General features: G+C 36.7%; 1 protein-coding gene across 6 annotated transcripts in view; it reads left to right on the forward strand.

The window, feature by feature from the left end:
• Window positions 1–8,464, forward strand: part of COMMD10 (COMM domain containing 10) — a 244,942-nt gene extending 236,478 nt beyond the window's left edge. For all 6 annotated transcript variants that reach the window (XM_073994083.1, XM_065546660.2, XM_065546663.2 and 3 more), the window contains 2 exons: window positions 6,690–6,749; window positions 7,625–8,464. In XM_073994083.1, the coding sequence (XP_073850184.1) occupies window positions 6,690–6,749; window positions 7,625–7,663 (99 nt within the window). In that variant the 3' untranslated portion in view covers window positions 7,664–8,464. The remainder of the gene's footprint in view (window positions 1–6,689; window positions 6,750–7,624) is intronic.
• The last annotated feature ends 16,508 nt before the right edge of the window (window positions 8,465–24,972 follow it).

Here is a 24,972-nt window from a genome sequence, read left to right on the forward strand (position 1 = left end):
GACTGAAAGGCCAGAAGTATATAAAATTAAGGATGAAATATGTAGAGCCTAGACAATCCAAAGAGAAGCACCCTTTAATACTAGTAATTGAACTTTCATTGAACTCAATGCTTTTCATATATCTGTGGGGGCTGCCACTGATTTGTGTTCAAACTGAAGATAAATTGTTTGAAAATATACTTAATTAATGGATAAAACCTTCCATACATTTTATGACAATTAAAAAATGAAGTTAGTTGATTCTGGTTTTATAAGCAAACTTGTGACTTCCTAGTTATAGTCCTAAGGAAAGCTGAATATGTTTTCCTCCTAAAAATGCAGTGGCTCCAGGGTAGCTTTTGATCAGACCCACTCTTAATATTTGTAAGACCTGAAGCAAGAGTAAAAATGGAGATCCATATCATACATAAAAATGTAAAAGTCATTTAAAAAGCTACCAAACTCTTAAATGTGCTCTACACTCCTTACTTGATAAGATATCTTCATGATATCTTAGAAAGACAGATTCAAATTTAAAAATTTTGGACTCCTTGGGGGATTCCATGTCGGAACATGATAATGTGGGGAATTGGCCCTTGGCCTGCCACCCTTTCCTTTTTATCTTGCACATCTTAGCTCCATTCTTATTTCCCCACAAAACAACTGCCCTGGGCCACCCCTTGGAAGACTGTGGAGTGTATGCTGTCTAAATATAGACAAAACACTTACCACTGCTGTATTCCCCATGGTCTTCTGTAAGTCATTATGGATTGAAAGACAAATGGCAATGATTATGACAGACATAAGTCAGATGCTTTTCTGTATCAATTCAGGTGATTATGTGTCTTTCCATCTTTATTCTGTTAATGCAGTGTAATACACCAATCCATTTTCATTTGCTGAACCATGCTTGCAATGTAGAAATAACTACTACTTGTATAATGATATTTATTATACCATGGTGTATAAGCCTTTTAATGTGCTCTTGACTTTAGTTTGCTAGTGTTTTGTTGAGGATTTTTGCATCAATACTTATCATGGATATTGATCTGTAGTTTTCTTGTAGTGTCTTTGTTTGGCTTTGGAACCAGGATAATACTGGCCTCATTAGAATAAGGTTGGGAGTATCTCCTCTTTTTCAAGGTTTTGGAAGAGTTACAGGACAATGGAGGTTAATTCTTTAAATGTTTCGTAGAATTCTCCAGTGAAACCATCTGGTCCTGGGCATTTCTTTGTTGAGGGGTTTTTAACTACTGATTCAGTCTCCTTATTCTTTATTGATCTGTTCGTATTTTCTATTTATTCATGATTTAGTCTTAGTAGGTTGGTTGTAGGAATTTATCCATCTTGTCTAGGTTATTCAACTTGTTAGCAAACAGTTGTTCATAGTGTTCTTTTATAACACCTTTTTTATTTCTATGGCATCTGTTACAATGTCCTGTCTTTTATTTTTAATGTTAGTTATTTGGGTCTTCTTTCTTTTTTTTCTTAATTAGTCTAGTTAAGGATTTGTAAATTTTGTTGATCTTTTTAAAAAACTAACTCTTAATTTCTTTGAATTTTTATATTGTTTTTTGATTTTCTATGTCATTTATCTGTTATAGTCTATATTATTTTCTTCTTCCTGCTCACTTTGACCTTAGATTGGTGTTTTTTTTTTTTTTCCCTAGTCTTTTGGGTGTAAAGTTAGGTTGTTAACTTGATATATATATATATATATATTTATTTTACATTATACATTTAACAGCTATAAACTTAACCCTTTAACACTAGTTTCATTCCATCCCAAAATTTTGACATGTTGTGTTTTCACTTTCATTTGTCTTAAGGTATTTCCCAGTTCCAGTTCCCCTTATGACTTATTTGACTCATTGATTGTATGAGAATGTGTTTAATTTCCACATATTTTAGATTTCCCAGTTTTCCTTGGGCTACTGGTTTCTAGTTTCATTCCATTGTAATCAGAAAAGATACTTTGTATGACTTCAGACTTCTGGAATTTAAGATTTGTTTTGTGGCCCAATGCATGGTCTTACCCCAGAGAATGTTCCATGGGTACTCAACAATATATATTCTGCTATTTTTGATTGGAGTGTTCTGTATATGTCTGTTAGGTCTCATTGGTCTATAGGGTTTTTTAAATCTTGTTTCCTTATTGATTTTCTGTATAATTCTGTTCATTGTTGAAAGTGGAATATTGAAGTCTCCTGCTATTTATTGTGTTGTTGCCAATTTCTTCAATCCTGCCAAAGTTTGTTCCATATATTTAGGTTCATAGAAATACAGTAAGTCCTCATATAACATTGTGATAGGTTCTTGGAAACTGCATCTTTAAGCAAAACAATGTACAGCAGGTTTTTAAATAATGTCATTTTGTTCAATGTCCTTTTATAGTAATGGTGGGGGAAAAATGACTTTGTTGTTTGTCATTTTACTTAAAGTTACGGTTTTCAAAAACCTATGACAACATGAAGTGAGAAGTTACTGTATTTATGCACCAAAGCTATGAGATTTGGTACATAAATACTTATAATTGTTATATTTTCCTGGTAAATTGACCCTTTTATCATTATATAATGTCTTTCTTTGTGTCTTGTAATGGTTTTTTATTTGAAGTATATTTTGTCTGATTTTAGTGTAGCCACTTCTGCTCTTTTGTTACCATTTACATGGAATATCTTTTTCCATCCTTTCACTTTCAGCCTATGTGTATTGTTAGATCTAAAGTGTGTCTCTTATAGACAGTGTATAGTTGGATTCTATTATTTTATCCAGTCAACCAGCCTATGTCTTTTGATTGGGGAGTTTAATCTGTTTACATTTAAAATAATTACTGATACGCAAGGACTTACTGCCATTTTGTTAGTTGCTGTCTATGTTTTTTTCCCTTCCTCTCTCATTGCCTTCCTTTGTGTTTCATTGATTTTTTTTTTCTAGTGGTATGCTTTCATTCCCTTCTCACTTCCTTTTGTGTGTATTCTATAGATATTTTCTTTGTGGTTACCTTTGTGAATCCATAAAACACCTCAAAGTTATAGCATTCTATTTCAAACTGATAACAACCTAACTTTAATCACATACAAAAACTTTCTCCTTTACTGCTCCATTTCTGCATTTGTTACTGATGTTACAAATTACGTTTCTATATATTATATATACCTTAACATAGATTTATGGGTTTTTGTTTTGGGGTTTTTTTCATTTAAATTTCACATACTAAATTTACAGTAGTACCTATTACTATATTTTTCCATGTATTTACCTTTATTAGAGAAACTTATATTTTTATACATCTTTGTGTTTTTGCCTGCTGTCCTTTCATTTCAACTTAAAGGACTTCCTTTAGCATTTTATATAGAGTAGCTCCAGGTAATGAACTCCCATGGCTTTTCTTTATCTGGGAAAATATTAATTTTTTCTTTACTTTTGAAGAACTGTTTTGCCAGATACAGTATTCCTGATTAATAGTTTTTTTGTTTTTGTTTTTGCTTCCTTTCAGCACTTTGAGTATATCATCCTACTCCTTTCTGGCCTTCAAAGTTTCTGCTGAGATATTTGCTGGTGATATTATGGAAGCTCCCTCATATGTGATAAATCACTTTTCTCTTGCTGCTCTTAAGTTTCTGTCTTTGACTTTACACAGTTTGACTATAATGTGTCTTAGTATGGTTATCTTTGGATTTTCCTAGTTGGAGTTCTTTGAATTTCTTGATCTGTATATACATTTCTGTCCACTGATTGGGAAAGTTTTCAGCCATTTTTTCCTTCAGATAAGCTCTCTTATGTTTTTCTCTCTTACTTTCCATTCTGGAATACCTATCATGTATATATGGACCTGCTTGATATTGTCCTAAATCCCTTAGCATCGCTTCACATTTCTTCTTTCTTTTTTCTCCTCTGCTCAGTGATTTCAGATAACTTGTCTACAAGTTCACTGATTCTGCCTAAGACTGTTGTTGAATACCTCTAATAACTTTTTCTGTTCAGTTATTGTATTTTTCAGCTCCAGGATTTCTGTTTGGTTCTTTTTATAGTTTCTGTGTTTTTGTTCATGTATCATTTTCCTGATTGTTTTCAATAGTCTGTGTTCTCTCTCTGTCGTTTTGAGACAGTCTCACTTTACCACCCAAATGGAGTGCAGTGGCACGATCTTGGCTCACTGCAACCTCTGCCTCCTGGGTTCAAGTGATTCTCCTGCCTCAGCCTCCCGAGTAGCTGGGATTAAAGGTGCATGCCACCATACCTGGCTAATTTTTGTAGTTTTAGTAGAGGGGTTTCACCATGTTGGCCAGACTGGTCTCGAACTGCTGACCTCAGGTGATCCACCTACCTTGGCCTCCCAAAGTACTGGGGTTACAGATGTGAGCTACCGCTCCCAGCCCTCTTTTAGCTCATTAAACATCCCTATAATAGTTATTTTAAATTCCCTGTCAGGTAGCTCATAGACCTTTGTTTCTTCAGGGTAAGTTTCCGGAGTTTTATTTTGTTCCTTTGATTAGGGTATATTTCCCTATTGCTTTGTATGCTTTGTGATTTTTGCTGGGCATTTTGAAAGGCAACTACTTCCTCCAGTCTTGGCATACTGACCTTGCTCAGGGAAAGACCTTCACTAATCAGCCCAGCTGGGAGTTCTAGCGCCTCTCAAATGTTTTCTGATATCTTGCTCCCTCTGGCACCTGCCTGTGGAACTGCGGCTCTAATATGCCTCTCACCTCTGTTTTCAGTGCCTTCCAAACGCTGGTGCTGGGCCTGTGAGTGCCCTTCTTTAAGTGATACAGAAACCAGTTCCTTGGGAATCCCCAGAAAGCCAGAATGTTGGATGTATCGTTCATTCTTTTGTTTCTGTCCTGAGGGAAGAGCTCTGACATGGGGGTTGGGGGGTTCTTCTTGGTTGCTCCAACTGTTCCACATGGGAGAGGATATCTGCATGGATACACTGAACACTGTGAAATTAATTTCCTACCACTTTCATTGGAATTTCTTCTTGGTTTTATAATGGCATGGGTCCTGTAGCTTCTCAACTGGTCTCTAAAGTTCTCACAAGGGTATTCTGATCCATATATTGTTAACTTGGTATCTTAGTGGTGGAAAGAGGGCCTCTAGCTTCCTAGTCTACCACTATAGCAATTGTTCTTTTAAGAAGTGTGTTTTCGAATTTAAATGTATTCTGTTTCGTCAATGTAACATTTTAGGAAACACCACCTTAAAACAAAGCAAAGCAAAATACAGAAAACAAGAACGTGGCTTGACTGCTACTTTTAGGGGTACATCAAATCAGTTGTTTACACACTGATTCAGCCTTCATTCTCTCCTATCTTTTTGGATGGAGGTGAGAGTAATGAACTTGTCTTGCTTTTCTCAGAAATTTAGGGTATCATCCTTCCTTAACTGCTAGGAGGACATATAGTATGTATAGATGATGCTGATTAAATCTTTGGAGCTTTAATGATGTGTGACAGCCAATGAATTTTTCTAATATAATATAAAAACTTTATGATTTTATATCATTCTTAAGGGAAGAGGTTTTAAAGCATATGTACTTCTTTATTCATTTTAAAGCTTAAGTACTTAGAAGTATGGAAATTTGATCCTGTACACTTAGCTTCATGAAAAGTGAGATACATTTTCTGAACATAGCCCCATCGACTCTTCTGGAATTAGTTAGAGAGAATTTGGTTTGAAATGTCGGCTTTGTAAATAGAAATGGAAATCATTAAAACAGATAAACAAAAGTGAACATAGGACCTGGGAACTAGAATAAATAGTATGTTGGAAATGACCATAAACAATTAATTATGTGGCTCAATTTTGCATCAATTTTCTACTTCTTTAGTTCATGATGCCCATTTTATATCACGTGATTGCAGCAGTGTGATCAGAGCAGTTAGCATATTCTTGGCATTGTCCCCTCATTAATTTTCACTTCTTCAGAGGGACCTTGAATAAAATAAATACATTTGAGCAGTCTTAAGCAACTTGTTTGAATTGTTTCCTCAGTGTATGGAGTCAACCAAAAGTAGGTTGGATTGAGTTGAGTTGGGTTTAGTTTAATATCATACTTTACTACAGCATCATACATACATACACAATATTACTTAGCATCTGTAGCACCCATAAAGGATTCTCTAATGCATGTGAAGTAAAAGGAAAGAGAGTGTTTAAGTCCTGGCTTTGAAACTGTTGTGTTAATTGTGAACTTTTGCTGAGTCTGTACATTAAAGAAGGTAACCCTCAGCATGTTGAGATCACAACTGCTATATTAGTGCTTGGAGGCAGTAGCTATGCTGATGTGAGGCATTAATGGCTGGATGAGTTCAATCAGATATCCTGCCTCCAGTGTCTTTGTGTAATGGTATTTACTAGATTTCAAACAGACTGCTGAGAAAGATGAAATATAATCTCATGTATTATCTCTGTCTTGAAAAAAATTAGATAATGAAGTTGTTCTCTTACTGGCATGTTTTATTAACCTTCGTAGAGTCAACTTGAAGGACAGATGTCTCTGTAGAGTTGAAACCTTTTGCTAAAGTAGAGTGTTATTAATTGCATTTTTGAGTTCTAAGAATCATGGGGTTGAGTAGAGCGGGTAAGCATTTTTAAAAACCACTCAGAGGACAATCTTATGTCATATTCTAAGATTATCTGGAGAGAAAAAATGTGATGTAAATTGTGTGCAGCTACATTCTTTTTGTTGTTTTTCTTCCTTACAGAGCCTGGAGAAAGTTCTTGTGGAATTCAGTCACAAGGAGTTGTTTGATTTCTATAACAAGGTCTATATTTTTAAAATAATTTTCTAATATGTGGGGGTTTTTTTCATAATATTTTGTTTTCATTTTATGAATTATTATTTTTAAATGTCCTATTATGGAACTAAGTTCTTTAAACTTCCCTTATAAACACCTTATATTTCACAGGGGGAAGTATAGGAGAAATGAAGAGAATCTGAAAAACTAAATCAGGAAGAAAAGGAAAATAGTTTTAATTAAAGCAATAGGATTGTTGCTTTAATATGACATTAAGTAATGAACTTTGTGATTCCTGGCCACACGGACACTTTAAATATATATGTCAAATACTTTAATTTCTGGGCCCAAAGGTAAAGGGAAACATGCCTTTAGAGATTTATCTGTGAGCATGTTTCATGTTTCTTTCTGAAGACTGATTTTGTAATCCAGGAAAATATACTCCCTCCACCCCCAACTTTAAAAATCTTATAAAGTAGGCAGTTCTTCTGCCCAGCCCACTGCCACTGGACCATGCATGTAGTTATCCTGTTCAGCCCACCACCACTGTACTCACTCTCTCGTACATAAGCCTCCAATAAAACCCCATGTCTCATTAAAAACAAAATTATGTAGTGATAATTTAAAATGAAACAGCTGAAGACACTTAACAGTATTAAGAAATCTTCTTTCTTTGAAAATTTGAAAACTTAAATTTTCAAGCACAAAATCTAATATCTTCACATAAAAAGAAAAATATTCTAACTGGTGATTTTATTGCTATGTGAATAGATTTAATATTCATAGTTACCAATGCCATTTTTTCCTTTCTATTTGCATGTGTCTAAATAACAATTGATATGAGTTTCGTTCCCTTCACTAATGTCTTTTTTTCTTTTTTTTTTTTTTGTCTTTGTAAATAGCTAGAGACTATACAAGCACAACTGGACTCCCTTACATGATGTTTTCGAAGACTGTTTTTTTCATCACGCTCCTGCCACCTCATTATTTTGCATTGAAGATACATTGCCAGGTTGTGTTTTCTGAAGGATTCAGTGGCTTGCTTTCTGTAAATTATATGGCTTATCACTTCTTAGACAAATAACAACCAAGAGAGATCATTGTTAAGAGTACTGAGGTTCTAATATACTTTCTTTAGTTCTGTCAGCCAACAGTAATTATTAAGAACACTTTTGCTTTAAAGGAAACAAAAGTGAATACCATATTGTTTTTACTGTCATAGTGTTGCTTTCTTGCCTGTCCTGCTTAGTTTTTAAAACTTGCTTGATGATACCATAATGTATCAAGGAGGGTCCATGGATACAAGATAAGATGTGTACCTTAGTAGAATACAGAGCTTTGGTAATTACATAAATAAAATTAAGAAAGTAGCCACATACAATCAAATACACTATGGCATTTTTATTTGAATATGATGAGTATATTTTGCTTCAGAAATAATAGAGGAAAGAAATGTAAAATAGTGAGTAGTATGGTATCAGTTAATTCCAGTCTGAGCTTCTCTGTCAACTTCAGTTTCTCTCTGAGTTTAATGATTTAATAATAGTCCAGGTTTTTGTGTGTTTTTCTTTATGCTGCAAATTAATAATGATTCACTTTATAGTTTGGGAGACAGAATCAGGTCTTGAATAAAATAATCGTAATGAGTGCTAAATGGGCACCATTATTCAAATCAGATACCTTTTATATTCTCTTTCTATAAATATGTTGATTTCTGTTAATAAAATTTTAGTGTCTTAGGATTGGTTGAAGTGTACTTTTTTATTTTATACATTTATAGTATATTTTATGCCATGAATGTTTGTAAATGAGTACATTTACATACATTTGTTTAAAAAAACTTGCATTTTTTATGAATGAAATATCTATATTGTTCCCAAAAAGAGAGAGAACCAAACATGACTTTCTTCACATGAAGAAATTTGATTTCAGAAATGTCCTATATTTAAATAACCAAAGTCATTGAAATTGAAGCACATTTCTTATTTGAAATATCTGGGAAATACAACTGTTAAATATCTCTCAAATATTCAGTATATGGAATTTATACCCACATTTGTTTGTGTATCTATTTGTAAGCTGTTGCTTAGAAGAATTGAGAGTTTGGATTATTTCACAATACAACTATTACAGTTTTCCATAGTTGATTGATTTTAAAAGTTTTTAAACTCAAACTTTCATTGGTAGAATATCTGGAAGGCATGTTTTTAATGTAATATGGCTTGTAGGATCTCTCCTACTTTTTTATGCTCTGTTTTGCCAGTTCTCAGAGGTAAACACCTGAAGTCCTAGAGGTACTATAAACATTTTGGTAAACATTCTTTGAGACTTTTTCTCATGTACATATAAATATACATCATCCCAAGTTAAATTTGATAGGCCTTCCTGACAGTAGCCGTATAGATAAACAGAAGTTTTCATTGGTTTAGTGACCAAACTGAATTCTCGATGTAGGTATCCAAGTTAAATATGATGGTTAGAAATGAAGTTTTCTGAAAGTAGTTCGTTACATGCTCCCTAAAAGAAATATCTTTAAACCTATGCAAAAATATGGGAAATAGTATTCTTTCCATTAGTCTGGTTCAACAAAGTCTGACTCAGAGACACTAAATAAAGGGCAAGTAGAAGGTCTAATGCCAACTAAGAAGATAATTATTTCTGAAATATTTAGTTGAAGATAACTTTCTTTCTTTCTTAAAACATTACTGTTGTTATGATGCACAAGTCAAAGAACATGTGGCATTTCTAAGGAGTATTAAGTGCATGTTACTTTTTTATAAAAGTAAGATGAATGAGGAGATTAATGGGGCCTGGAACTGCAATCTTGGCAAGTAAATTTACTGTATGTCTTTCACGAGTGTGTGACATGAGGATTGAATAGACATAGAATTGCTTGTTAGAAAGAGGAACTAATTTTTATATCTATTACAAATTATATTTGTAATTATTCCCTAATTATAAATTATTACGATTATTTTTATTTAGGAAATACCAAAAAATCATAAATAACTAATCTAAACTTATCGAATCCTATCATCCAAAAATGGCCATTAATGATAGTTTGATAGATTTAATGCAGTTTTTTTGTATCCATTTATCTTTCTTGTTCATTTTTTCTTCTTTCCTAACAAATTGAAGTAATGCCATAAATTCTGTTTCATACTTTGCTTTATGTACCCTGACAGCATGAGCATTTTTCATATCCTTATTGCGCAAACATAATTTTAATATATATTAAATATTTCATCATTTGAATGATCTATACTTTATATGTCTCAAAATAATTACATTATCCAAATGTTGGCACATTTAGATTATTCTAATTTTTTAACATAAGGAACTTACTGATAAATATAATTATACATAAACCCTAGACCACATCTCTCATGATATTTAGTATAGATTCCTAGAAGTAGAGTTGCTGTGTCAAAAGTATGAAGATTTATTTTCTGTTTTTATCTTTAATAGAATTTCCATTATAAAATGAGGCCAGGTTTGGTGGCTCATGCCTGTAATCCCAACACTTTGGGAGGCTGAGGCAGGAGGATCACCTGAGCCCAGGAGTTTAAGAACAGTCTAGGTGACATGGCAAAGCCTTATTTCTATTAAAAAATACAAAAATTATCCAGGCTTGGTTGTGAATGCCTGTAGTCTCAGCTACTCAGGAGGCTGAGGTGGGAGGATCACCTGAGCCTGGAAGGTTGAGGCTACAGTCATTCTATCACCCCACTGTACTTCAGCCTAGGTGACAAAATGATACCTTTTCTCATACATATATATATATATAGTTGCTCATTAAAACAAAGTTGCTCCATTTTGCCATCTCACTTCCTGGAAGTACCTACCTAATACTGCAAACATTTGGTGGGTGCTGTGGTTCATGTCTATAATCCTAGCACTTTGGGAGGCTGAGGTGGGCAGATTGCTTGAGCCCAGGAGATTGAGACCAGCATGGGCAACATAGCGAGTCCTGTCTCTACAAAAAATAATAGTAATAAATTAGCCAGGTGTGGCACACACACGTGGTCCCAACTACTTGGGAGGCTGAGGTGGGAGAACTGCTTGAGCCCAGGCAGTTGAGGCTGTAGTGAGCCATGATCATGCCACTGCCCTTTAGCATGGGCAACAGAGCAAAACCCCATCTCAACAAACAAAAAAACAGACATCTTATAATACAAATATACACACCTCTTCTGTATTTTCAAAAATACATTTATGTGTTTCAAGGCCTTTGATATATATTGCCAAATTGTTTCTACAAAGGATTATATTAATTTGTACTCTCACAAACAATTAATGAGAACTCACTTGCTTCAAGCCACCTTCAGCAGCCCCTTCTTCCTTCTATACATTTCACCCTCAACATTCTTTATAACCTAGGATCAATGCTGGTTTAGGAAGAGTGATGGGACATATTGAGATATGTCATGTTGATAACTATAGAAGGATTGAAAAGGAAATCTCTTTAAAAAATCAGCAAATATGAGAGCCAATAACTCAGTATTTAAGTGTAAGGGCTTATATAATAAGGCCTATATAATAATATATAATAATCTTCAAAATAAATAACTCATGTTATTTAGATTACTATTCCTATTATTATAACTCATTACATTACATGAGTTATTATTTTGAAGATATTTTGAAGATTCAGTGAAATTCATGTTAAACATTTAGCATAATCCTTGAATCTCAATCATATAATAAGCATTAGCTGACATTTTTGTAATCACTAAGAAAATAAGCAGGCTTTCTGTTGAAATTTTTCCAGGTGAAGTTTGAATTAGAGTCAAAATTGTAGAAAGCTTGCTATGAAGCCCCTTCACTTTAAACTTATTTGGCATTCTAATAACAACTCCATTTTATAATCACAGATTCTAATACAATGCCAATTCTGCTTTTATTTTGTATTTAAAAAATGAGGTAATACATGTATTATGGGACCAGAATGAAAAAAATATTTTTTTCTGAGTACCTTTCCACATGGCCCTTCTGGCTCTGAGAAATCTAACTTTTTCTCTACTCAATGAACTTTGATTTCTTCTTACCTTAAATAATGTCTTCTACACTTCATTCATTATACCAAGGGTCAGCAAATGATGGACATGACCTACTGCTTGTCTTTGTAAATAAAGTTTTATTGGAACACAGCTGTCTTGCTACCAAACTCACTCTTGAGACTTTCTCTCTTCTTTGCATTGAAGAAATAATACCATGTTATAAGAGAGGCTGTGGATAGGGCTACATGGCAAGGAACTGAGGGTGACCTCTAGGGGCTGAGAGAGAACAACAGCCACCAAGAAATTGAGGCCCTTAGCCTTATAACCTCAAGGAAGTAAATTCTGCAAACAACCTTGAATTAGCCCGGAAATAGTTTTTGTTATTGTTGTTTTGTTTTTGGTTTTTTCCCTGTTAAGCTTCTAGATGAGAACACAGTCCAACTGACTCTTATTGTAGCCTTGTGAGATTCTAAACAAAGGACCCAAATAAACTATGCTTGAACTCTGCCCATGGTAATTGTGAGATGAAAACTTTGTTGTTTTAAACCTCTAACTTTGTAATAATTTGTTATGCTGCAATAGATAACTAAAACAACAGCCATGTTCATTTGTTTACATGTAGTCTGTAGCTACTTTTGAACAACAGAGTTGAGTAGTTGCAGCAGAGACCATATGGCCCACAAAGCCTAAAACCTGGCCCTTTATAGAAAGAAAAGATGCAGCACCCTGCTTTGTACTGTGCTTTCTAAACTGGAGCATTCCTAGAGGAATAAAGAGGTAGTTGGTAGTTCGTAGGGAACACAAAAAGTCATAAGATGGACATTGTATATATTTCAATAGCATCACTTCTACTTTTTGTCAGAGGTAGAAGAAATTACATTTTCCATCCTCTTTTGCAGCTACTGCAGCCATGGAACTAAGTGTCGCTAATGAATTGTGAATGGAAGTGATCCTTCATCTCCAGTTGTCTTCCCCTTTCTGTGACTGAAACCCAAATTTGGAGCTGAGTCAGCTTTGAGCAGACAAGAATGCTAATGCTTTAAGAGGTAGGGAGCAACAAGATAGAAGGAACCTGGGTCCCTGAATATCCTTGTAGAACACAACTGTCTCCATGCCCTTGACAGAAATAAAATATCTTGTTTGAGTAATTAAATTTGGAATCAGTTTAGGCTATACACAGCAGTTTTGCCTGTAGCCTAACTAATATGGTGGCAACATAATTTTATTGTAATTGCAGTAATGTAAAACATATTTTAAAATGGAGATTAACATTTTATGGCAAAATACATATAAATGTTCAAGAGGAAATGGGAAACTTTAAAAAACAAAACAAAACAAAACCTTTGTGCTTGCAGCCTGCAACTTCAGGCTAAATTCTCAGTGCTACTAGGAACCTATATTCACCTCCCTCCCTCAGTGTGGTTATTTTGAGACAAAAGTTTTGAGAAACCATAAGAGTGTATTGTAAATTTCCCCCAAAGTCTTTCCATAATTCTTTTTCTACTGTTGAGTAAGAGGACTGGGATGGTTCTGATTTACTCAGATGCATTAGTCAGAAGCTACTCAGGAATTAGAATTTAAATTTCAGATCAATTTTGCTTCCCTAAAACTTTGATTTTTTTTTTTTTTGCCATCATTATGCAAATAGTCCTACTCAATAGACCAGCCTCATTTAATGCTAAAATTAGGAACACTTTAATTTGAGGTATTTTATAGTAAAGCTTAATGGCATTTTTAATTTTGGAGAATTTTAAGGATTTTTAACCATTGCTTCCATCTCCCCACATGCACACTCTTGAAGTCTTTTTGAAGCTCTTTTGCTTTTCTCTGAAGTATAAGGTTGTACTAGCTGTTATAGAGACCTACAATCCAAATCTAAGTGATAGCAGTTTTCATAGCCTACTTTGTTTTATTTGAAATGGAAAATTACTGATTTTTCTTTCAAAAGAAATAGTCTGCAAAGACAAGAAAGGTGAAGCAAGTCCAGTCTATAAATCTGTAAGGAAGAAGGTGCTATAGGCTTAGAGAGACTGTTTTAATCTCCAAGGCAGAAAAAATAATGAATATATGATAATGTTCCTTTAGTGAAACCAGAGTTCAGTCATTTTTAGCATCTTTTAATGAGAATCTGATTTTTTAATGAGTTTTAAAGATTTTTTTCCTTCAAAAAATCTAGGTAAAGGAAAGCAGTTAATAGTAAATTTAATAGCTGCATTTATTTTTTTCTGACTTGTGTTTGTATTTTTTAATTGGCAAATAAAAATTAAAAACACTGTACATTCTACCCAAAACTTTAAAGGAAAAGTCAATAATAAAGTTTTTTTAATCTATAAAAAATACAGACTTGCTGTAAGGCAAGGAGTGCAGTGATTTCTCAAGGCCTTTCTTCATCTCTCCTTCCTTCTGAGATTTCTGAGTTTCCTTTGTGCACTACTTCTCATGCACATTTCAAACTCTTCTGCAGTTTCAACCAGACTACATAAGGGAACAAAGGAAAAAGCTGCTGTCCCCTGGAAAAGGCTGCTTTAACACATCAGCCTTAGAAGCACCAGCGTTCCTCTCCATCCCAAGAATGTGGTTATGGTTTGGCAGAGGAGCACAGTAATTTCCAGCTGATTAGAGAAAAGGTGACTTGTGTATTCTAGAGCATGTGCTCTGCTTTGCAGTTCAGCTTCTCACTCTCTTCCATGCTGATGCAGGTAGTTCTGTCAACATTGGGGTGCTTTAGAAATACTGACTGAATCAATTAATAGAGTACGTAAATAGTTTTTCTCTACCTTTGGCTCTCTCCATTTATTTGCACAGTAGCACCTAAATTCTTAAAATAATTGTAAACTTAAAGTTGTGCAAAAGTAGGTTTCAAACTGGTTTAGCCAGATATGCTGGTATTTGGTAATTCCATTAGAGAATAGCCACATCCCTTCTAGGGAGTATCTCCTGAGGTCACTGAACCTTTTATTCATCATCCAGGAGATAAACATGAGAATAAAAGCCTTATAACCAATCAGAGACCCAGATTTCTGCCCTCCAGAAGGCTAGAGCAAGTTCTCCCATTGCTGTGAAAAGATTTATGGTATTCATGAAGTTGACCTACACATGCTTCTGGGTACTGATGCTGCAAAGACTGAAAACAGTTACATTCCTAGCAATTTCAGAGTTGATTTATGTGACAGGGTCAAAATGAAGTGCTCCAGAGAGACATCAACAACATTCTTATATTGAAATATAGGTACAGTGTGTATAGATTTTCTGAGCTCATTACCCAGAAGATTTTAATTTCCTGCTGAAAAGAGTATCTTGATTAAAGACATACACACACTCCTATACACACTGCTTACAAACAGGCTTTCCTCACTGATGTGGGACAATTCTGACAAAGTTTTTTTAAGTCTCCCTTTACGTGGCACAGATTGTTCCAGCTTATCACAAATGTACCAACTGGACAAAAATCAGATGTTGACATAGATAGTACAGAATGCAGGCAAGATAAAGCCACACAGAAAGCTGTTCAGTAATAGTTTAGTTTAATTTTAGTTTAAAATTTCCCTATGCAACTAAGACTGTGCCCTTAGATGTAGAGCCCAAAGTGAAGGATCAGTTTCTTATGATAGAGTAATGATTTATAACATCTAACTTTTCTACCTTGTGGCAGAATGCCCTGTGAATCCTTGAAACTCAAGGCCCTCTTTGTCAGAGTTTTGGTTCTTACTGCAAAGTGTGTTCTTTCCTTATGTCATCCAAACAAAGTAACTAGAGTAGTAAAAAGAAACTGAGTTTGGATGCATCGGCTTTCTGGACTTGCAAATCATCCAGCACAGGCATTTCTCACACAGCAGGCTTGGAGGACTCTGGGGGTGGCCATCTTTGCTAGATATGCTGTTAACTTCCTTTATATGGTTGGGTCAGTGATCTTGTAAAGTTCTGCTTGGCAGGCTCATACGTGTTGATAGGTGCCCTAAACTGATGGACCAGTAGAGTGTGGCCACCACCTGTGAGATTATTTCTTCAGGCCCTCAATAGGCATTTACCCAAATGCCCTGATTTTACAGAGCTGTGGTTCTGTACTGGTTCCCATGAAGCACTCTTCCCGTCTCTGATTTTCCAGGATCATTTTCCTTAAGTTAATGCCATTCCTGTAAATGCATTTCTACTCTTTGATACCTTTTCTTTAGTTTACTCTTTCAGTTAAACCTGTAACCAAGATAATCTTTGACAATTCTTTTAATTCATGTTTATATTTAGCTCTAGAGTCTATGTAAGGAGATCCAGGGTTACAGGAGTCTACTTGAACAAACAGAACCACAACAGGTCAAATTTTCTTTCCATAGGATTGTATTTTTTGAAATGTTAAAAATTCTCCTATAATTAAATATTTAAACCTTATTTCATCATTTTTGTAAGGGTTTTAACTTTAGGGTTTACTAAAGGAAGCCAAATCAATTTCATAAACTTCTATGTATAGGATTTCAAATAGAACATTTTTATGGAAAGAAGGTGAATATGTTATAGAAGAAGAAATGCTTCTGCCTCTCTGCCTACTTCCCTATTGGCCCTCTCTGGTTCTCCCACATCCTTTAGGGAAGAAGGACTTGCCATTCTGTTTGGTCAGTTAAAGTATTGGTTGGCCGTGTTTATCGATGACCAGATTGACTGTAAAAAGACCATGCCCTTGGATGGTGCTCCTCTTGCATCTCTTGCTTCCACTCCATGGGTTGGAATAGAGATAGTCCAGATTTTGAGGAGAAGCTGAGGTGTGTGGGGAAGAGGGGCAGGTAGGGAGGGAGTGTCTTTCTTAGTCCTTAAGAATGAACATATGCTCTTACACAACCTTACCAAGCTCTGAAAGATAATTGTCATTTTGGTTCCCAGTTGCTATCAATCTTTCTACGTGTAGCTCTTTTGGAAATGTCAGCATCAGGAGTGAATGGAAGGTTAAGATTTGGGCATTTGAAAATTTTCTAGTCAGGTTCCATTAATACAATCACAATTTCAGCCTCTGTCCTTTATAGGTCTTCTTAGCAGATCTGTCTCTTTTTTTCAGTGATAAACATGCAGACAGCTATAGGCAAAAATATCAAAGGTATCATTCGTACCTTTCAACTCTCAAGTGACCCTCCAGTAAGAGAAGAAGGCTTTGAAATCAGTGACTGACTCCCAAAGAAGACCTGCTTGACACTTCTAACCCTCCATTCTAAATGAGCAAAAATTTCACCTCCCTGAAAGCAGAGGGAAGACATTGCCGGGTCAGTTTCAAAGGCTCATTGGCTACCTTCCTGCCACAGTGGACCATTGAGAGTCTGCTCCCAGTTCCTGGCATGGTGGAAATTGACCTTACACTCACTTTCCTCTATATGCTTCTGAGTGAGAACTTGAACTTCAACATCCCCGTCTAGCTCCCTAGGAAAGTGAGGAGGTATGGAATATGCCCTTAGTAGCCTGGCTTGATTCTGTCTTTTGGCTATTTGCTGCATTTGTAGAAGGAAAAGAACAATACAAAACATTGCTCCTCTCTTTCCAGACTAAGCATTTACAGTGCAACATAGCTAAATAGGAAACCAAGAAAAAGAGAGGATGAGATGTTAACTGATGGATCAAGTTACTCTTGTGTGCTCCAGTAACAGATGTCCAGGCGGCTTCAGGGCTACCTTTGTGCCTCCTTTTTAAAACGTATTTGATCATCTACAAGTTGGAATGATTTACATCATTTGAAACCCATGAGATGTGCTTGAGGCAGGGGAATGAATGAATGAAAGGCTTTTTCCATGTTATTTTCACCCTGAAGTATTTAACCTATCCCAGTGTGTATCAAAAGCAGAAGAAACTGATTCTGCAATGCCAAGTCATTTCTGCCTTGGACAATTAACTACTACCATACCTGAATCTATATGCGTCTTTTTTTTTTTTTTTTCTTCTGAGCTTCATCCACAAAATGTGTTACAGGCAGTACAAAAAAATTTATTTAAATTAAATTAGTGATATTTAGCTTTAAAGAACATGCAACATTTCAGTTCCCTGCAGGGGCGTCTGAAATGTCCCACGATATGTTTCAGAACCATTCAGCTTGTTTGCCTCTTTCTGCTTCTCCTTCCTGACCACTGTTGTGGGGGCAGAGAGCCGGATGGCAGGAGGTTCCTTTCCCAAACCAATTAGCATGTCCTCATATTTTGCCGTCTTCAGCCACAGCTTGTTCTCGGCTGTCTCCCTGCATGAATCAACAGCGGTCCCAGGACAGGCAGAGACCATCAGGAACTTACCCTTCACACAGAGAGAGACTCCAGATCTCAGAGAGCAGTGCCCAAGATGCCAGGACAGAACCCTGGTATTTTCTACTGTGAGTTTCAGGCTGCAAATACACAAAATAACAGCTATTTTGTATATATACTCAGGATTTCTTCATTTATTTGAAAAGAAGGAGGAAGGAATGGAGGAAACTGTACAGAGGTAGTGTTGTGTGTGTGTGTGCATGCATGTGTGTGTGTGAAAAGGCATTATATTTAAAGAACAATGGTTTTTGATAGCCTTATAATTATTGTATTCTAATAGGATGCTGAGCATGGCCTTGGCCGGGTAACTCTATTTGCTTAGTCATTCATTCATTTATACATGTATTTACCCATTAACTAATAGGCCAGTCAAATGAGGTTACTTCTGGAGTGCTCTAGTTCTGCTTGCATATCAAGAGCTACAATAAAAGCATTGCCTTAGGTCCTCAGGTAGAGGTTGATCAGAGGGCAAAAAGGCTCTTCCTACGGACTCCAGCAGCATTCTGGTAAGATGAAAAATGGGGAAAGATTAGTGTGTGCCACCCTTGAGAGACTATGGTTAATCATGACTGAGTAGACACAGCAATACCTTCATGAGACTATCCATCAAGAAATAAGTTTTTTAAACTGTAGTTCTGGTAACAAAGACAAACCTCTTTATTTTGTTTAAGTAAGTGTACTAGGTGCTAGGGATTCCAAATAAGATAGGGGGTCATCTCTTTGGCCTTAATTCTAGACTAAACATTACTCAGCTTGATGGTAAGTGTAATACTGAATATAACTACCACAGCAATGACCCACTGGAAATGTGTAGCACTTTACAGTTTATAAAGTCCTTTCATATGCTTGTTCTCGTTTGATCCTTGCATTATTCTTTAGTTAATTGAGCAAGTGTTATTTCCATTTCGTAAGTGAACAAACTAAAAACTAAGACACCTAAGTCACTTGCCTCAGATTACACAGCTGAACTCAGACTAGAACTCAGAATATCTAAGCCCTAGTTTAAGGCTCCTTCGATACTTCACTGTGCCAATTATCAATTTTTGCCCTTCCAAATTTTCCCTTGAGTACTTGCTCTGCTGTTAATGGTTGGAATCCCTTTAAGCTCTCCTCCTTTATGTGAGTACCATATTAAGTTTTCTAAGTAGAAGGTGCTGGAGGGACAATGCAGGAGGAAGGGACTTCTCTTGTAGGCTCCAGCAGCTGCACTTTGTTCACTGGTATGAGTGTGAGTGCATCTGGTGGTACTGTGCCCCAGCCAGAGCACATAGTCCCTTGGGAAGCTTGCAGCCCTGGCCTAGCCTAGTCATTACCTTCCTGTAGCCCTCCCAACACAGACACTGGAAATTCTAGCCCTCTTGCCCAGAGCAGTACCTCCAGCCCCTCTGCATGCCCACTCACCTGCTCATCAATTGTGACCCACTGGTACCCAGCCCCTCAGATTTGCCCTCCTGACATGGACACCAGGAGTGCCAAGCCTTCTACCCAACAGTGATTCCCAGTGTATCTATCTGTGCATACCCAATCACTGGCTGTGGCTCAGGTACTTCCTAGAGAGTAGCTTTCTTTTTGCTCAGTGACTGTGAACCAGCTGTGGCATGAACAGGTCAGCAAACCTCTCTTCCATCCATTGAACTGCAAGTAGACCTGCAACAAGATATGAATCTGAGCCTTGAGGAGAGCCCTTCCAATTTCATCCTTCTTTGAGCACTCTCCCTCAGCCCCCTATAGAACATTATAAAGTTCTCTTACATCTTATAGTTACTATTCTATTATAGCTTAATCTTTTTTTTTTTTTTTTTTTTTTTTAAGATAGGGTCTCACTCTGTTGCCCAGGCTGGAGTACAGTGGCGTGTTCTTGGCTCACTGAAGCCTCTGCCTCCCAGGTTCAAGTGATTCTCCTGCCTCAGCCTCCCAAGTAACTGGGATTACGGGTATGCGCCACTGTGCCCAGCTAACTTTTGTATTTTTAGTAGAGACGGGTTTCACCATGTTGGCTAGGCTGGTCTTGAACTCCTGACCTCAGGTGATCTGTCCACCTTGGGCTCCCAAAGTGCTGGAATTACAGGTGTGAGCCACCATGCATAGCTAGCTTAATCATTCTTTATATTAAACTTCCCTTATTTAAATCACTGTTTGGTTCCTGTCTCCTGACTGGACCCCAGTTGATGCACTTACTAAATGTTGGTGTGAAGTCACAGACAAGGTAAAGTTTCTTATGGGCGGGGACTTTATCATATATCTCAGATCACTACAGGCACTTGCCTATTTTGATGCCTGACACATAGAAAGTCTTGAATAAGTTCTGATTAATTGAGCACAATTTGAGTTAATTTTAACACCCCCATTTGTTGAGATGTAATAACAGCCTACTGAGAGGTCTAGCATGCTGACAGGAAAGCGTCACAAATTTGTTCATGTGTGTGATCATTTATTTGTTCAGTAATGTTGATCAATAATGTTGACTGGGATAAGCAGCATTGGCTCCAACTGCAGGTCAAACAGCAGAATTGGCCCCAACTGGGAGGTGGAGTGAATGATTGCTGTTAAGGACAAGCTAAGGGAACATTCAGAAGGAAAGAATGAAAACAACACAGACCCAGAAAGAACCAGGGAAATACGAAGTGCTCTAACCACTTGTAAGGCTCAGAGGGGACAAATGACCTGTCCCATGTCATGTAGCCCTCTTGGCAGAGCCGAGAGTAGACAGTAGATTCTATAATCCTCAGTCTAAACCCTTGACATTACATTGCATTGCTTCTCCAAGTGGGGCAGGAAGGGGTGGTAATACAAACTGCCATTTCGGGAAGTGGTTAAAAAAAAATACCTTAAAACATGGTTGTCCTTTACCTAGTAGTTCTAAAGGAGTCCATTTTTGGGATCCAAGAAATTCCCCTGCCAATGCTGTTACCTTTTGGAAAACAACTAGCAGTCTGTCAAATATGCTGGATTTGGGGTTTGATGCCCCTCACGGTAATCAAAGTATCCCTCATTTCTCTGATGTAGTCTCACACCCGTATGTAAAGCCTCTCTATCACTCCTTTCCAACATCTGTAGCTTAATTATGCTAATGATCTTCCTTTATCATGTTGGTTTACTTATCAAGACGTTTTCCTATTTCTGGTCAGATGTTTTTCCAGGGAGCCAAGGCATGGAATCCTTTATTAAGTGGGGAAGAATCAACAGAATTTGTTCCACATATTCCTCTGACACATCCCCAAAAGCATGACTTCTAGCCTGAATCCTACAATGAATGTATGGGCATATGTGACACACTGTGTTTCATTAATTTTTCATCAACAGATGGGTCACATATGAGCCAAAGATGAATGTAGATATTGCAAGATCTGTATGAGCAAAGCCAAACCTTGTTTAGAATGTCTTTGTTGGCTGTCATTGGGAATGAGTGCATGCTGATTAACTGATTTGAGATGTGCATACGCCTGTGTGCTGAGAAGCAAGAAACACATAGTTTGTATGTGTTGAGTAGTTTATCCATCTTCTAGATTTTCCAATTTGTTGGCATGTAGTTGTTCATAATTATTTCTAATGATTCTATTTCTTTCTCCTTTTTTTTTTTTTGAGATGGAGTTTTACTCTCCACCCAGGCTGGAGTGCAGTGGCTTGATCTCAGCTCACTGCAGCCTCCGCTTCCTGGTTTCAAGTGATTCTCCTGCCTCAGCCTCCCGAATACCTCGGACTTCAGGTGCCTGCCACCATGCCCAGCTATTTTTTGTTTTTGTTTTTAATAGGGATGGGGTTTCAACATGTTGACCAGGCTTGCCTCGAACTCCTGACCTCAGGTGATCCACCCACTTCGACCTCCCAAAGTGCTGAGATTACAGGTGTGAGCCACCGCGCCCAGCCTTCTGTTTCTGAGGCTTCAATCATTATGTCTCCTTTTTAGTTTCTTATTTTATTTATTTGTATCTTCTCTCATTTTTTCTTAGTTTAGGTAAAGTTTGTTGATTTTGTTTATCTTTTAAAAAGCCCATCTTTTTATTTTTTTGATCTTCTGTATTTTTTAATATCTATTTCATTTATTTCTGCTGTGATCTTCATTATTTCTTCTACTGATTTTGAATGTGGTTTGTTCTTGCTTTTCTAGTTTCTGAAGATTCATTGTTATAATGTTTATGGAAGTATTTCTGCCTTGTTTTTGTTTTTGTTTTGCCCAGACTGAAGTGCAGTGGCATGATCACAACTCACTGTAGCCTCAACTTCCCAGGCTTAGATGATTCTCCCATCTCAGCCTCCTGAGTAGCTAATTTTTTGTATTTTTTGTAGATATGGGATTTCACCTTATTGCCCAGGCTGGTCTCAAATTTTTGGGCTCAGGCAATCCACCTGCCTTGGCCTCCCAAAGCACTGGAATTTACAGGCGTGAGCCACACACTCAGCCTCTTTCTGCTTTTATGATACAGCCATTTATCCCTGTAAACTTCCCTCTTAGGACTGCTTTTGCTGGATCTCACAGATTTTGGTATTTTGTATTTCCATTTTCATGTGTTTTAAGAAAGTTTTGATTTTCTTCTTAATTTCTTTATTGATCCATTGGTAATTTGGGGGCATTTTGTTTAATTTCCATGTATTCATGTATTCTCTGAGGTTCCTTTTGTTACTGATTTCTAGTTTGATTTCATTATGTTCAGAAAAGATTACTGATATGACTTCTGTTTTTTTTTTTAAATGTGTTCAGACTTGTTTTATGACCTAAGATGTAATCTATTTTGGAGAATGTCCCATGTTTTAATGAAAATAACGTGTATTCTGCAGCAGTTGGGTGAAATGTTCTATAAATGTCAGAGAGGCCTATTAGATTTGGTGTGCACTTTAACTCTGCTGGTTCATTGTTGATTTTCTGTCTGGATAATATGTCCATTACTGAGAGTGGGCTGTTAAAGTCCCCTACTATTATTGTATTGCAGTCTATCTCTCTTTTTAAGTCTATTAATGTTTGCTTTATACTTTCTGCTCTGATGTTGGCTGCATAGCTATTTATAATTGTTATATCCTCTTGCTAAATTGATTCCTTTATCATTATGTAGTGACCTTCTTCATCTCTTTTTACGATCTTAGATTCATAGTCTATTTTATCTAAGTATAGCTACTCCTGCTGTTTTTTTGGTTTCCAGTTGCAAGAAATAGCTTTTTCTACACTTTCAGTTTGTGTGGGTCTTTATAGATGAGATGCATTTCTTGAAGGCAGCATATAGTTGAGGCTTCTTTATCCTGAATTTTAGTTTTTTTCCCTCTCAGGTAGCTAGTCATAGAGAACTTTCCATATGGCCTGATAGATGTGGCAGACCCCGGTCTCATAAACATCACTTCCATCCAATAATGGATTGTTTCTTCGCCTGCTCACCTTTATAGATAGGGAGAGCAGAGAGCACTCATGGTGAATAGTTTGGATCCTGTGGTCACCGCTTTCCCCTGTTCAAAATCCCTCAGAGCCCAGTAAGGACTCAAAGGAGAAGGCCTTGCTTCAGAACCTTAAAGGCCTCACCACAGGCTTGAGATGATACTCCAAGCTTCTACAGATACCACAAGCTCTTTTGGAATTCACAGGGTCACTAGCACTGATGTCTAGGCCTAATAGAGCCTTATCTTGCCTTAAGACCTACTCAAATCTCAAATGTTACAGTTTTTTTTTGTTTTTGTTTTTTTAAAAAAAGCATATGTCAAATAAAGGCTAAGTAGAAAAAGCATATGCTTAGTAGAAGAAAGAGAGATAGATAAACAGAAAGAGCAATAATGACTAATTTATCTTTATGAATGTATCTAGATTTCTGAAATGTAGAAAAAAATTGTTTAATTTTAACAAACACATATATTATGCCTTTTCATAAGTTAAAGTTTTGTTTTAGATCACATAGTAGGGTAGAAAATCATTTCAGTACTTAGGTCAACACAAGGTTTTAATCAGGTATTTGGTGAATAGACCAAAGCAGCCACCCATTGAAAACTATATTACCTCCAGAAACGAAGCAAGTGCAGCAAGCATTATGCCCCTTCTGTCTTGGAATGAGCACAAGATTCCGCAACTTGTCTGGCATATATGTGACCACTGATCAGGTTCTCATGTATTTAACTGAGGTGAAAGGTCCCTATATTTTCATGGATATAGTGAAGTGGCATCTTTGTCTGGGGAAATACCCGAGATTCGTTGTCTTGCACCAAGAAGATTAATGTCACAAACACACACACATGGAGTGGGTTAAGGAGTGGAAAGTTTAATAGGCAAAATAAAGAAGAGAGGAGAGCAGCTCTCTTTCTCTCATGAGAGAGAGGCATCCGAAAGAGAAAGGCTGCCCGCAGCAGATTATACCAGATTTTATAGGCAGGCTTGAGGAGGTGGTGTCTGATTTACCTAGGGCCCACAGATTGGTTCCATCATGGTGCACAAGGGAGGCTGGTCGCCCCACCCTAATCTTATGCAAGCGAGCTTTCTACTTGGCCAGGGACATCTTGCCTATTCCATACTGTACACATGACTGGCAGAGAGAAGAGAAGATGTAGCTGCCATTTTGAACATGCCTATTCCCAAGTAGCTTCTTTCTATTGGCACAACCGCCGACATTCACCTGTGCAAGCTTCTAGCTTGCTTGTCTATGTTTGTAGCTCGATTTTACAGGCTGCTCTTTGTTACAAAAGAAAATGATTGGGGGGCTGCTTTTCATTAAAAGGAAAACCTTACCAAGGACTCCTGTGCCCTCACTATCTGCCTAAGTGATTTCTTTTTAACTCCTGTATCAATAGCTTTTTCCTGTTGACACATATATCTTTTAAATTCTTTAAGCTGTAAGCAGCCTAGTTGAGGGTTCAAAAATCCTCTAAGGTTTACTCCAATATGATAGAGAAATATATCTGTGTGTAGGATGATGTGAGAAAAAGTTTGGGAGGCACTGAGGTAAGTAATATGAGGTAATGGTGACATTTGGTAAAAAGAGTTCTTAACATTACCTTAGAGGCTCTAGTGAATTTTTC

Source organism: Macaca fascicularis, chromosome 6 (genome assembly GCF_037993035.2).
Source record: "Macaca fascicularis isolate 582-1 chromosome 6, T2T-MFA8v1.1".
NCBI classification, from domain to species: Eukaryota; Metazoa; Chordata; class Mammalia; order Primates; family Cercopithecidae; genus Macaca; species Macaca fascicularis.